This window comes from Monodelphis domestica, chromosome 3 (assembly GCF_027887165.1).
Source record: "Monodelphis domestica isolate mMonDom1 chromosome 3, mMonDom1.pri, whole genome shotgun sequence".
In the NCBI taxonomy this organism is placed as follows: Eukaryota; Metazoa; Chordata; class Mammalia; order Didelphimorphia; family Didelphidae; genus Monodelphis; species Monodelphis domestica.
In genome coordinates this window covers 75548120-75563615 of record NC_077229.1, presented here as the reverse complement: position 1 = coordinate 75563615, position 15496 = coordinate 75548120, and the positions used below count along the sequence as shown (strand labels likewise).

Here is a 15496-nt window from a genome sequence, read left to right as displayed (position 1 = left end):
AAATCACTTGGACAGAAGATGGGGGGATGCTGTAGGAAGGAGACAGGTTTGATCCAGTGAGCAATTAGGTAGCATTTAAGGGCAGTGAGGTGGCACCCTTGATTGAGACCTGGGTTTGGGATCAGGAAGACTCATCTTCAAGGGTTCAAATCTAGCCTCAGACACTTACTATCTAGGTGACCCTGGGCAAGTCACTTCCCCCTGCTTGCCTCTGTTTCCTCATCTATAAAATGATGTGGAAAAGAAAATGGTAAACCATCCTAGAATCTCTGCCAAGAAAACCCCAAAGAAGGTTACAGAGATTTGGACACAACTGAATAACCAGCACCACCACAGAGTATTGAAAGGACCCTCGAACCCTTGAGGAGCTTCCATTCTAAATAAATAGCTGCCTGCTAGTTTGAAGGAAGGTTGCCTTAGAGGGGGGGGCACTGGTATCTGGGGGTGAGAGGAGCACCAGGGAGGCCCCCCATGCCCAGGAGACTGATGCATCCTTGCCAGACTCAATCCCACTTTGTTTATCATCGCCAGTGAACCTGAGCCAGGGCAGGGCAGGGCAGGCAGTCGGGAGCATTGCTCAAAGCTCCCTCACTTCCCACAGCGAAGCTGGCTTCCCTCCTGAGGGGTTGTTAGGCTCTGTTTTCTCATTAGTGCAAGCCAGGAGCTCCCTTGTGAGTGTCAAGTGGGTGGGTGCTTGGCTCTCATTTCAGATTTCACTTGGGAGGTGAAGGCCAACGACCGGGCTTTCCACCTGAAGTTCAAGAAGAAGTTATTTCTGTGTTGGAAGAGGAGGAAATACAGGGTGAGCCTTGAACATGATGGTCCTATCTCCCCCTTGCCCCCAGCTCTGGACTGGGGGTGCTGGGAAGTGGAGGCTGGGGAAAGGGGAGTGGAGGGGGGAAAGAACCCTGAACGAATAATGAGAGTGAACTGTTGAAGGGCGGCTGGGTTGCTCAGTGGATAGAGCGCCAGACCCAGGGTCAAGGGGACCTGGCCTCAGCCATGGGACCCTGGACAAGTTCCTTAACCCCAATGGCTTAACCCTTACCTCTTGGAACCAATACATGGTATTGATTCTAAGATGGAAGGAAAGGGTTAAATTTTTTTTAGCATATTGGATCTGTTCTCAGATACTTCCCTGTGTGACTTGGGCAAGTCCCTTAACCCCAATTGTCTAGTCCTAACCGCTCTTCTGCCTTGGAACCAATACATGTTCCAAGATGGAAGGTGAGGGTTTAAAAAAAATACCGATGATGATGATGATGGTAATAATGGCTTTGAAGCCTGGAAGTTCTTTGATCTGGGGTGGGAGCTGTCAGCCCAGCTGCCCTCCAGCCATTCTCGCCTCGGTTGTCTTTTTAGGACAATGCCATCAAGACGGCCAAATACAACATGCTGACCTTCCTGCCCCTGAATCTCTATGAACAGTTTCATCGATCGGCCAACCTCTACTTCCTCTTTGTCGTCCTTCTCCAGGTAAGTTACCCCTTTGGGGATGGGGCTGGGGAATGGGGGAGTCATCAGCTGCTCGGGCTGGGACACAGTCCTTGGAGAGCCCCCATGACATCCTCAGATGACGGTATCTTGAATCGTGCCTGGGCTTGCCTTCCAGAAATTGTAGGTTGGCAAAATTGGGCTTTGGCTTGGGACTCTTGGCTTTACCATGCTTTCTAATCCTGGATCTGCTGCTAACTTTGGTCAGACCCCTTCCCTGTCTATGGGCCTCAGTTTCTCCATCTGTAAAATGAAGGAGAGTTGAACTAGATGGTCTTGAAGGTCCCTTCCATTTTTAGTATAAATGCTGACATTTCTAGAGTGGCTTCAGGTTTGCAGAGCTTTAATCCAGTTCAATCAATGACTTCCTCTTGCTCTGTTTCATCCAATCTGTTTGCATATTGGTTGCCCATTAGAATATGAGCTCCTTGAGGGCAGAGAGTATATGTTTATTTGCCTTTGTTAATTCATTTCATCTTTAATAAATGCTTGTTGCCTGCCAGACTCTGTTTTAGGCATAGGGATACAAAGACAAAAGTAGAACCATGTCTGTCCTTGGAGAGCTGATATTCATGTTTTCATTTAATATGTAAATTTACTAATTAATTTCATTAATTATTAATCATTGTTTTCCCCCAAACCCTTACTTTCTGTCTTAGAATCAATACTGTATATTGGCTCCAAGGCAGAAGAGTGGTAAGCTAGGCAATGGGGGTTAAGTGACTTGCCCAGGGTCACACAGCTGGGAAGTGTCTGAGGCCAAATTTGAACCCAGGACCTCCCATCTCTGAACCTGACTTCCCATCTACCAAACCACCCACTTCCCAGCTGTGTGATCCTGGGCAAGTCACTTATCCCTCCTTGCCTAGTTTTTATTGCTCTTCTGCCTTGGAACCAATGCACAGTATGATTTTTTTTTAAGCCCTTACCTTCATGGAGTCAATACTGTGTATTGGCTCCAAGGCAGAAGAGTGGTAAGGACTACATGGTATCATTTTTAAGAGAGTAAGGGGTTAAAAAACAAACAAACAAAAAATACCTGTACCTGGTGAGGATTTGAGGAAGGAGCCACCAGTGGACTTGGCAGGCTCTTGGTGACCCCCTTGGGAGGCCCTACCCATCGGAAGCATGTGCTTAATGCAATTGAACATGTGGGCACTTTAGGTGGCACCTGGACAGAGTGAGATAATATTTTTCCCTGGCTTTGTTCTAGCTCACAAGTCACAATCTCTTTGATATCAAGGAAATATCTGGGCTGGGCTGGTGAGCTCAGGAAGGGAATGGCTGATGAATTTGGCAGGAATTCAGCGGCAGAGAGGACTGTGGGAGGGTAGCCATGCCAGGGTGAGGCAGGGCTGGAAGCCAGGTTGGCATGGAGGTGGCCTTTTCCAAGACTCGAGTCTGAAGGTCATTGGCGAGGGCAGGGAGGACCAGCCATTTCATCTGTGATGATGGAGGTGATTGGATAGGCATCTTGAGAACAGAACACAATATCTTGCCTTTGGATAAGAGATGGCATGGTGGAGGGGAAAGACATTAAACTAGCTGGGTAAGTTTGGACAAGTCACTTCATAGCCATGTCATGAAAAGGGCACGTTTTATAGACCCAAAGGGAGCTGCCAAAATGGGGCTCTGCGAAAGAGGTCCCTCTGGTACATTTCATCACTTGTGGACCCCCCCTTTGTCTCTTCTTTGGTATTTTCTTCTCTCTCCTCATCTCCCTTTCATTTCTGCTCCTTTTCTTCTTCTTCTTCTTCTCCCTCTCTTCCTTTCTCACCATTCCCTCTCTTCTTCTTTCTCCTTCCCTTCTTCCTTCTTTGTCCCTTCTCTTCTCTCTACTCTCTTCTCCTTCCTTTCCCTTTCCTTCTCTCTCCTTAACTTTCCCTCTGTCTCTGTCTTTCTTTTTGTCTTTCCTTTTCTCCTTCCTAATAGCTTCAAATAAAATCAACAACAAATATTTATCAGACCCTCCATCTGTGCTGGGCACTGTGCTGGGTGCTTGGGAGACAGGGACAAAACCAAAATAACAAGTGCCTTTGAGGACCTTGTATTCTACAGGATCCTCTTAGTGTGGAGGGCTTTGAATGCTGGGTGAAGGAGGCTGGGGAGCTTTGGGACGTCATGGGACATATTGAAGCAGGTCAGGGATGTGGCTAGAGCTGAGCTCTCCTGAGTGATGCACTAGGCACCTGCCATCCAGGGATTTCTTTGGCTCTCCTGGGATCCATTCTTCAGCTCAGCAGGGACCCCCCTGGGGGTTCTCCCCCACTCCCCACCCCCAGGCTCTAGAGATGATCTCCTTTAAGCTCAAAACCTAGGAGACAGCAAAAGGAGAGGGTGCATTGGATCAGGCCAAAGTCTTGGCTGGAGCCAAGATAGGGAGGTGGAGGCCAATACACATCAGGTCAGTGATTCTGCTTTCTCTTTGCCTCAGACCATCCCAGAAATCTCCACACTGCCTTGGTTTAGCCTGATGATGCCACTGGTGTGTCTCCTCATCATCCGAGGGACCCGAGATCTGGTGGACGACATAGTGAGTTCATGGGGGCGGGTCTTTCAAGGAGTATGATGGCTCAGTGGATAGAGAGCCAGGCCTGGCGATGAGAGGTCCTCAGTTCATATCTGGCCTCAGATACCTCTTAGTTATGGGACCTTGAGCAAGTCACTTAATTCTAATTGCTGGTCTCTTACTGCTCTTCTACCTTGGAACCAATTCCAACTATTGATTCTAACATAGAAGGTAAAGATTTTTTAAAAATCAAGCATGGTGATGCTGGTGTTGTTTGAGAAAGAGAACCTGGCCTCTTGACCCTGGGAGGAGGGAGTAAAGGGGAGGTAGACCCTGGGAGAAGGGGGCAGGGGGAAGGTAGGTCCTAGGAGAGGGGAAGTATGGCAAGAGATCTTGAAAATGGTGGCCCAGAGCCACATAAAGGAGAAAAAACACATGGTGCCAGGAAGGACTATTATATGGAAGAATATTGGGAGTAGAGGCTGATGGGACGATATTGGAAGAGGTGAGAGGAGAAGATGGGGAAATATTTGATGTGAGAGCTGGTGGACATGGGCCCCCCAAGATACCAACATTCTGGAGCAAGATTCCGGTTGCCCTCTTTTTGTTATGGTTCTCTTGGGCAGCTGTGATGTGTAGGTCACCATATTGGATCTGTTAGCTCTTTCCATCCTCTTCATAACCATTTCCCTTTTTTTCTGCTCCAATTTATCAGTTCCCATCTCAAGATGGCCCCTTGGGATGATGAGGCAAAAGATGGGCAATACTGTTGTCTGAACCAGATACTCAACCCCATGTCAAGCTTAGCCAGAGTTGGCAGCATCAGCCAATGTGACAGTCCCCAGGTTGTGGGTGAGAGAACAGGACTGACAGGGTGGGGAAGAAGGCAGTAAAGAAGGAAGAGAGATGCCACAAAGAGAAGGCACCGAGCTTGGATCCTGTGTGCCCTTGGACCAACTTCTCTGGTTTTCGTGTCTGAAAAACGAGGGGGTCCCTACTGCCCACACATCTATGACCCAATGAGGCTTGCACAGTGGACACTCCTATCCTCATTTTTCTTTTCTCTGCCCCAGGCCCGATATAGGAGTGACAGGATGATTAATGGGAGACCCTGTGAAATTCTGATGGAGAAAAGGTGAGACACCCCACCAGCCCAGCCCAACCCCCATAGCTCTTGAGAACCTTCTCAAGAAACCCTTGAGAAGTTTTTCTACTTCTGGACAGGGAGGAAGGAAGCAAGCAGTAGCTGAGAAGATTCTCCTTATTGACTCTTGTTTAGTTTCCATTGGTGGCCTATGAAAGCCGGTGCCCTGGTTCCTTAATCCTTGGTAAACAGAGTTGATATTTATCATCAAGGTATTTCCTGAGATTTCAAGGGAGATAACAGAGTGTTCCAAAAGTCTTAGTGCAATTTCAAGCCATTAAAAGTATATAGGGGGCATCTGGGTATCTCAGTGGATTGAGAGCCAGGCCTAGAGATGGGAAGTCCTGGGTTCAAATCTGGCCTCAGACACTTCCTAGCTGTGTGACCCTGGGCAAGTCACTTCATCCCATTGCCTAGCCCTTACCAGTCTTCTGCCTTGGAACCAATACATAGTATTGATTCCAAGATGGAAGGTAAGGGTTTTATTATTTTATTTTAAGTATATAGCTAGAATGTCAAGAAGCTTAGAACCCAAAAGGTAGGCACTGGGAGAGTCCTTAGAACACCAAGGGTCAGGGATGAAAGAGCACTTAGACATAGAATTTTAGAGCTGGGAGAACCCTTACATGATAGAACATAGAGTTGAAAGAAGAGACAGCTAGGTGGCTCAGTGGTTTGAGAGCCAAGGCTAAAATTGGGAGGTTCTGGGTTCAAATCTGCCTTCAGCCACTTCCTAGCTATGTGAACCTGAGAAAGTCACTCACTTTCCATTGCCTAGTAGTAGCCCTCCCTGATCTTCTGCCTTGGAACCAACACACAGGATTTATTCTAAGGCATAATGTTAGGATTTTAAAAAAATTGGAAGAGATGAAAATCTCTATGATGCCATGATAACAACATCATAGAGCAAAACAGCTTTGAAATACTTTTGAATCCTGATCAGAGCACTGATCACCCAAGTCCAAAAGAATAAAGATGAAATATGTTGCTCATCCTGTGCCAGAGATATGGTGAACTTAAGACTGCATGCATTTTTGGACATGGACAATGTGCAAATTTTGCTGAACTATGCAGTTATGCTTTATAGGCTTTATTATTTTTTTAAAATTTGCTCAATGAGGGAAGAACAGACTACTAAACAGATTTTTTTAAAAAGAGTGAGAAGGGACATTGAAGATTACTTAGTACACCGTTCTCCCACTTTGTAAATGAGGAAACCAAGGCCTAGAGGGAGAAGTGACTTATTTATGGTTACCCAATGAAATGGTGACAAAACTGGGACCAGAGCTCAAATTTCTCTTATTCCCAGCCCTAGACACTTTTATGTCTTAAGGATTCAGAATCTGAATCTTTCTTTCTTCCCTCATTTGATTTATAGTTGGGAAACAGGATAGTGTGGGCCACATTTGGGGTATAATAAAGTTTGGTGGGGGTAAGAAATCTCAGGTGTGTCAAAATCACTTTCTATATACTAAGATGTGTCCTTCAATGGCATACATATGGGGTTTATCCCTAAACTGGGAAGAGATAAAACAGAGAAAGAAAACTATAGACTATAATCAAGAGGTGGAAAGATTACTTTTCACTCTGGCCATTCAATTGGGTTGAAACTAAGGCATGTATAGGCTTGTAGAAAAATCCCAGGAAGAAGACTCCCATTGTGGGTCATTCTCCAACCTTACTCATTCCACTGAGGAATTTCTCTTTGTAGCTTCTGTAAGAAGAGATGGCGGGACATCCATGTGGGCGATGTAGTCTGTTTGCAGAAAGATGATTTTGTCCCGGTAAGTTGGTATTAGGCCACTTTAGGTTTAACAGTGAGGCCCTGGTTAACCATCTTAGACACCAGAATCATCTGCCTGGAAAAGATTGCCACGGGACATCTTAGCTATCCCCCGCCTCAGAATCTAGCCAGATTCCTATCATTAAAGGTCATACTCTACATGGAAGGAAATTTCATAGCATGGCATGGTAGAAAGGGTCCTGGACTTTTATTTAGGTTTCTAGGGTTCAGATCCCATCTTTGACACTAGATCTCTTTCCTTTTCTGAGCCTCAGTGGTTTCATCTGTGAAAAGAGTGTTATAATAATTGCTTTTGCTATCTGCTGTGGTTGATTTGAGAAACGCTTTTAGTAATCTCCAAATTGATAGAGAAATATGAAATGGGAATCTTCCAAGCACCACATCCTTCCTCTTCCCTCCCTTCCCCACCCCAACTTAGATTTCATCAATATCCTTCCTCAGATCTAACTTCACTCTCTCTTGCTGTAATTCCCGGCATCCTTCTTTATGGGATCCTCAAAGGCTGACCTGCTCCTCTTGGCCACTTCAGAACCGAGCAGCCTGTGTTATGTGGAAACAGCAGACATCGATGGGTGAGTGAGGACATGAAAGTCTCTAGAAAGTGGGGAGAAGGGTCAACATCAGCTGGAGCAAGACTAGACATTCTGGGCTCCCAGAAGGGTTGAGGGGGATGGCTTTTCCCTGTTGTCTTCAGTCTTTGACTTGTTTCCTTCCCTTCCAATGGATGCCTTTTTTGCTATCATCCTAATCCCTGCTATACTCCCCATCTCTGTTGAACCCTCTTTTATAAGAAAGAAAAATAGATAAATAATGACAAGTGAAAAAAAAAAACCAGCCAAGACTGGTGCTACATGCAACAATCTGTCCTTGTAGTCCCCCACCTTTTTACCAAGAGGACCCTGCCTTGAGTCAAACTAAAGAGATCTTCACTTACAAGGGTGAAATTTGTAAATGTAGTGCTGGAACGGACATTTGAGATCACCTAATTTAAGCCCCTCATTTTATAGAAGTAGAAACTAATGCTCGGGGAGGGAGATTTAGCTTGGAGAAGATTGGTATTTAGGAGTGAGGGACACCTAGGATAGTCATCTTCAAAGGCTTGAAAGGTGGTTATTGGAAGAGAAATTAGATTTATTTTGTTTGGCCCTGGAGGACCGAACTGGAAACCATGAGAAGAAGGTGTCAAGAACCAGCTGTAGGTTTGGGGTCTGGAGAAAAAGCAAACCAACTTTTCTAGTAGTTTGAACTCCAAAAAGTGGAATGGGCTCTTGCCTTGGGAGGTAGTGAGCTTCCCATCACCATAGATCTTGAAGCACAGTCTGAATGACGCCTTGTGAGGGGAATTGCAGACATTCTTGGTCAGGTCAGGATCAGACTGGATGTCCTAGAAAACTCAGGACTGGATGTACCTTTCATCTCAGAGATTTTCCATTTCTCTGAGGTTTAAGTGACTTAACTGAGATCACAAAGTGGCAGAGAGAGGATACAAATTCATTAATCCAATAATAATATTTCCTACTCCTTTTTTAAAGTAAATTTTATAGCTTTTGGTTTTTATATCAACTCTATTTCCCGTTGTAACCCTTCTTCTTCCTTCCCCAGAGAGCCACTCCTTATAACAAAGAATAAAAAAAAGAGAGAAACCAACATATCAGAAAAATCTGATGTTATATGCAGCATGCCACACTCATAGTCCCTCACTTCTACAGAGACATGGAGTGCTTTCTCATATCTCTTCTTTGGGGCCAAACCTGGTCATTATAATTTCTCAGCATTCAGTTTCACTATTTTTTAAACACTTATCTTCTGTCTTAGAATTGATGCAAGTATTCATTCCAAGGGAGAGGAGTGGTAAGGGCTAGGTAATCAGGATTAAGTGACTTGCCTAGGATCACACAGCTAGGAAGTATCTGAAGTCAGATTTGAATCTGGGTCCTCCTGATTCTGAGCCTGGCCCTGTTTTTCAGTTGTTTTTTTGTTCCTTCCATCCACTTTGGTGCAATCATTTGTATATCATCTTCTTGGTTCTGCTCACTTCACTTTGCATCTGTTCATCTAAGTCATCTGGTGCTTCTCTGTAGTCATCGTTCTCATTTTTTCTTATAGCCACAACTTGTTTAGTCACCCTCTCTCACCAGCAATGACTATTTCCCATTTCTTTGTTTCTTTACTATGTTGTGTATACCGTGCTTTTCTCAAAAAGGAAGCTTCTGGAGGTCAGTAATGTTTATATTTTTTGTCTTTGTCTCCCCACTGCCTGGCAACTGGTCGATGATTGATGCTTGCTTGTTGAATGAATGATTGAAGGAAGGTTGTGCTTGACTGATTATGCTCATTTGATTATAGGGGATGGAAGGAAGGGGAGAAGGAAAGGGACGCCATTTGCCCAAGGCCATTCAGTGACGAGGGTCTGAGCCAGAATTCAGACTCAAATCTTTTCTCCCAATGCCTTTTCTTCTCTACTATCTGAACAATTGATTACATCTAGAGCTGTGCTAGGGGATGGAGTGTGTGTAGAAAATAAGACCTGGTCTCTGCCCTCATTGGGCCCATAGCCTATGCTGGGAGGTGAGCTAGACATTCAGTCATTTCAGTCAGGTCCAACTTTTCTTGGCCTCAGGTTTTTCAGTGCAGCCCCCAGTCCTCTCCCTCTGCCTCATTTTATAGAAACAAGACCAGAAATTTAAATAATATCTTCTGGGGTCGATTAATAATAAGTTACCAAGTGGCAGAACCAAGAGTTGAACCGAGGTTCTTTGGCTTTAAATCCAGTGCTCTGTGGTGGGTATAGTAGAAAGAACCCTCCTATTGGGAGTCAGAAGATCTAGATCCCAGTTTTGGTTTGGGTATGTTTCTAATGAAACAGATGGAGGAAACCATCTTCCTGTGGACTGTAGGTGTGAGTGTGTGTGTGTGTGTGTGTGTGAGAGAGAGAGATAATCCAGGAGGTTTAGCACTTTCCCAGTGTAAAGATTAAAATTTAGGGGAGAGGGGGAGACTGAGGCAGGTAGAAATTAGTTTCTCTCTGCAAGGAATATATAATTTTTAGAGGTTTATTAAAGTTAAAGATTAAGAATATACAAGTAAGAAACATGTGCCTAGGCCAGAGGCCTAGACAAAATAACCTCACATCATGGAAGAGACGCCTCTGCTCCAAACGGAAGTCCAAAAAAGGCCCGAGCCCTTCAAAAGCCTTTGCTTAAATATCTTCTCGATCTCGGCCCAGGTGAGATTACAAGGCATTCTGGGGAAGTGGAGCAAAGGCTCATGGGGATTGTAGTCCTGTATTCGAGTCTATTTTTTACACCAGGCCTGAGGAATCTCTCTCATGGTTGCCCTATCCCTGTCTCATTGCCAGAGAAACCAACCTGAAGTTCCGCCAGGCCCTGATCATCACCCATAAAGAACTGGTCAGTGTGGACAAGATGGCAGCTTTCGATGGTGAGCAGTCACCAGGGAACCATCGACATCAATGGATGGGTGGTGTGTGCTCTTTGTCCCTAGCCAGGATGGTCCCCGAGGACAAGATCGTAAAGGAGGCGACACTGGCTGATCCTACCAGTCCCCCAAACTAAATCCCCTTCCTGCTGCCTGACATTCTCTCTCCTGTCCATCTACCAAATTCTGCTCTCCAGAAGAGTTCTTTGATCTATAAATCCCTTAACTTCTCTGGACTTCCAACTACTTACTCTTCTGTAAAATGGGGGAGTTAGACCAGCTGACCTCCAAAGTGTCTTCCAGTTTTTCCATTCTTGATCCTCTGGTCCCTTTCACCTCTGCTGTCCTCCTGGGCTCTATATCCTGAGGGCCCTTGGCTGATCTGACCTCTCTTCTTTCATTCACTGCCAGGCTCCTTGAAATAACCCAGGTTCCTCTGCTTTCTGTCTTCAGCCCCTTCTTAACCCTCTGCAATTTGCTTTCAAACCTTATCCAACTGAAGACAAAGGGAGGAGTGATTTAGGAAGGACCAAATCTCATGGCCTTTTCTCAGCTCTTCTCCCTGTTGGCTTCTCTGGGACTTTTGACCACTGTTGATCACTGTGTGTGTGTGTGTGTGTGTGCACGTGGACCTGTTTCATGGGTGGAAATGGGTGCCCTGCTATCTGTCTGGTCACTCCTTCTCAAGCTTATTGGGGAAAGAGAAGGGGAAAGAAAGAAACATTTATATAGCACCTACTATGTACAAGGTACTGTGCTAAATAAATGCTTTTTACAGCTGTTGTCTGGTTTGATCATCAAAACAACCTGGGAGATAGATGCTATTGTTGTCTCGATTTTATAGGTGAGGACACTAAAGGAAACAGATTAAGTGACTCTCCCAAAGTCATACAGCTAGGAAGTGTCTGAGGCTGGATTTGAACTTGGGTCTTCTAGGGCATCTAAGTGACCCAGTGGATAGAGTGGAAGACTCATCTTCTTGAGTTCAAATCTGGCCTCAGGTACTTACTATGTGACCCTGGGCAAGTCACTGAACCCTGTTTACCTCATTTTACTTATCTGACAAATGAGTTGGAGAAGGAAATAGAAAACTCCTCCAGTGTCTCTGCCAAGAAAACCCCAAATGGGACCACAAAGAGTTGGGTACAATTGAAATGACGGAATCTCAACAACTTCCTGACTCTGGGCCCAAACCCCTGTTCACTGTATTTTATAACAGCTTCCTTTGTGCCCAAATTGCACCCCTAAATTATGCATCAAGGCTCTGTCCTGGGCCCTCTTCTTTCCTTATTTATACTTTCTCATTAGGTGACCTCATTGGCTCCCAAGGGTTCAATTATCATCTCTAAGCTGATGGTTCTCCAATCTAGTTAGGCAACTCTAGTCTTTCTCCTGAGTTCCATTCTTGAGTTGCCAGCTTCCTATTAGATATTTTTAACATAACATCTCAAACTTAAAGTTTCAAATAGAATTTCAGGGGGCAGCTGGGTGACTCAGTGGATTGAGAGTCAAGCCTAGAGAGGGGAGGTCCTGGGTTCAAATATGACCTCAGACACTTCCCAGCTGCCCTTGCCACTCTTCTGCCTTGAAACCAATACACAGGATTGATTCTAAGATGGAAGGTAAGGGCTTAAAAAAACAGAACTTCATATTTTTCCCTTAAACTTATGCCTCTTCCAACTTCCCCTATTTCCAAACCAACCATTCCTTCTTTAGCATCTCATTCTGACTCACCCTACACATCCAATCAGTCGCCATCTTGTCCTCCATCTCCCATTGGTTCCCTTCTTTTCATTCCCATGACCACTGCCTTAGTTCAGGCTCTCATCATCTTTCCTTTAGACTGTTGTGGCAGCCTCCCAACTGGCCTCCCTGCCTCCCATCTTTCTCTTCTCCAATTCTCCTTCCACACAGTTGCCAAAGTCAGATTCCTAAAGCTCAGGTCTGACCACGGTAATTCCCTACCCAATAAAGGCCAATGTTCTTGCCCCTAGGATCAAATACAAACTCCTCTCCATTTAAATCCCTTTATTACAAGATTCCAGTCTACTTTCCTAATCTTATTCTTCTTTACTCTCCTTTTTCCCTCTACTGTTATTATTGGTCATGCCTAATTCTCTGTAGCTTCAAAGATGCTGGAGTGGTTTGCCATTTCCTTCTCCAACTCATTTCACTCATTTCACAGGTGAGGAAACTGAGGCAAACAGGGTGAAGTGACTTTCCCAGGGTCACCTAGCTAGTAAACGTCTGGGGCCATATTTGAACCCAGTAAGATGAGTCTTCCTGACATGGGGCCCAGAGCTCGAATCACTGTGCCACCCAACTGCTTAGCATCTTATAGCCTTGTCATATCCACCTGCTTCCCCACATAGGACACATTCTCTCTCATCTCCTGGTCTTTGTGCAGGCCGTCTGTCCCTTCTGCCTGAAATGGCCTTTCCTCTTTTCTCTGCCTCCCAGAATTCCTAGGTACCAGCTTCCACCTGTAGCCTTCCTTGATTCCTGAGAAGCTAGTGCTTCTCTCCCATCCTCAAACACATTATATTAGGCTGGTCAATATTTCATGGATGCTTATAGGAAAATGTTTTGTTTACTCTCATAGACTTTAAGTTTCTCAAGGCCTTTTCCCTTCATCCTCAAGCTCAAAACAGTACTTTACAGAGAGGAGATCGTTAACCAACGTTGGTTGATTGGCTCACCCAATGGTGATTCCAATCCAGTTCTGTGATCCTGCACCAGACATTTAATCTCTCTCTGCCTCACTTTCCTCTCCTGTAAAAGGGGGCTAATGGTACCTCTGGGGATCCAGTGAGATAATAATTGTACAGTGCAAGGCACAATTCCTGGCACATATTAAGGACTATATCAATGTTCGCTATTCTTCTTATCATTCATTTCTTTCCCTCTGTTATAATGACTCTTTCAGCACTGACATTCTGTGTTCGAAGAGCCTGACGGGGTGTGTGTAGGCTTTGTTTTGGTTTGATTGACCTCCTGTCATTCCTAGCTTCCTCATTTGGAGTGACTAAGGTCAGATTTGAATTTAAGTCTTCTTGACTCCAGACCCAAGGCTCTTATCTGCTGTCCCCATTTCCAAACCAACCCTCCTTCTTCAGATCCACAGCTGTCTGGATTCAAATCCCAGCTCCAATTCTTTGCTAGGTGACCCTTTTATCATTTTTTATTTTATCATGGTGCAGTGGGTAGAGTGTTGGGTCTGGAGTCAGGAAGATTCAGCTTCCTGAATTCAAATCTGGCCTCAGACATTCAGTGGGCCTGTTTGCCTCAGTTTCCTTATCTGTAAAATGAGCTGGAGAAGGAAATGGCAAACCATTCTGGCATTTCTGCCAAGAAAACCCCAAATGGGGCCACAAAGAGTGGGACACGACTGAGCTACAAAAACCACCACCAAAAAAATCCCTCTTAAAATCTCGAAAATGGGAATGATGATTCCTGACTACCTACCTCAGGCAGTCATTGTGAGGAAAGGACTATAGCATGAAAGGAATGCAGAATGGAGTTACCATTATTACTGAGAGAGCAGGACAGAGTGGGATAGAGCCGACACACACAGGAAAAGTATGGACCTCTCAGGGCTGGGGGCAACTCTTTAAGACTCTTAAATGGCAGAAAAACTGGTGGTGACCAGCATCAGGAGGACTTTGCTCCTGGGAGTTCCATACAGAAATTGCAAGCCAAGTCCCTAACTTACTAATATAATTGTTGTTGTTACCGATTTCCTTAAGGCCATCCAGAGAGATAGGAGCCAAGGATTGTATCTTCCCCCTCCAAGCCCATAGGACTGGGCTTGGAGCCCATCCTTGGGTGGTAACCGGGGCTGACAGCCCCACGCTTCTTGCTATGACAGGGATCGTGGTGTGTGAGGAGCCCAACAGCCGGATGCACACATTTGTGGGAACCTTGGAGTGGAAGGGGGAGAAGTATTCCCTGGACAGCGAGAAGATTCTTTTGCGGGGTTGCCGGATTCGCAACACAGACATCTGCTATGGCCTGGTCATTTATGCAGGTGAGGTGCCATCCCCTTGGTCGCCAGCCTGCCCACCGAGCTCCACCATAGGCCTTGGGTCTGCCAGAGAGAGATGTGGAAGCAGGAGGGGCAGTGGGGAGAGAGCGGCCCAAGTCTGGCCCAGACCTGCCTTAGCCATGAACTGCCTGTGACCCTAGGCAAGACCCTTCCTCCTCTAAAATAAAGGAGTCAGACTAGAAGGTTTCCAAGAATGCCCTGGCAGTGACAGTCTCTGTTCTATATTCTAAGGTCCCTCCTAGCCTTGGCATTGTGTGTCTTCAGGGCCCTCCTATCCCAGATAGTCTCTGTTCTAAGCTCCCTCCCAGATCTGACATTCTCTGTTCTAAGCTCCCTCCCAGCTCTGACATTGTTCTAAGGTCTCTCCCAGCTCTTACATTCTCTGTTCTAAGCTCCCTCCCAGATCTGACATTGTTCTGAGGGCCCTCCCAGCTCTGACATTGTCTGTTCTAAGCTCCCTCCCAGCTCTGACATTCTCTGTTCTAAGGGCTCTCCCAGCTCTGACACTCTCTGCTCTAAGGGCTCTCCCAGCTCTGACACTCTCTGCTCTAAGGGCTCTCCCAGCTCTGACATTCTCTGTTCTAAGCTCCTTCCCAGATCTGACATTGTTCTGAGGGCCCTCCCAGCTCTGACATTGTTCTGAGGGCCCTCCCAGTTCTGACATTCTCTCTTCTAAGGTCTCTCCCAGCTCTGACATTCTCTGCTCTAAGGGCTCTCCTAGCTCTGACATTCTCTGCTCTAAGGTCTCTCCCAGCTCTGACATTCCCTGTTCTAAGCTCCCTCCCAGCTCTGACATTCTCTGTTCTAAGCTCCCTCCCAGCTCTGACATTCTCTGCTCTAAGGGCTCTCCCAGCTCTGACACTCTCTGCTCTAAGGGCTCTCCCAGCTCTGACACTCTCTGCTCTAAGGGCTCTCCTAGCTCTGACATTCTCTGCTCTAAGGTCTCTCCCAGCTCTGACATTCCCTGTTCTAAGCTCCCTCCCAGCTCTGACATTCTCTGTTCTAAGCTCCCTCCCAGCTCTGACATTCTCTGCTCTAAGGGCTCTCCCAGCTCTGACACTC

The 15496-nt window shown here is 45.9% G+C and overlaps 1 protein-coding gene across 2 annotated transcripts in view; it reads left to right on the top strand.

Moving 5' to 3' along the window:
* The window catches only part of ATP8B3 (ATPase phospholipid transporting 8B3), a 94635-nt gene that overhangs the window by 23598 nt on the left and 55541 nt on the right, over nucleotides 1–15496 (top strand). For both annotated transcript variants that reach the window (XM_056822189.1, XM_007489292.2), the window contains exons 3-10: nucleotides 711–802; nucleotides 1363–1476; nucleotides 3929–4027; nucleotides 5077–5138; nucleotides 6859–6931; nucleotides 7453–7523; nucleotides 10310–10392; nucleotides 14258–14416. In XM_056822189.1, the coding sequence (XP_056678167.1) occupies nucleotides 711–802; nucleotides 1363–1476; nucleotides 3929–4027; nucleotides 5077–5138; nucleotides 6859–6931; nucleotides 7453–7523; nucleotides 10310–10392; nucleotides 14258–14416 (753 nt within the window). The remainder of the gene's footprint in view (nucleotides 1–710; nucleotides 803–1362; nucleotides 1477–3928; nucleotides 4028–5076; nucleotides 5139–6858; nucleotides 6932–7452; nucleotides 7524–10309; nucleotides 10393–14257; nucleotides 14417–15496) is intronic.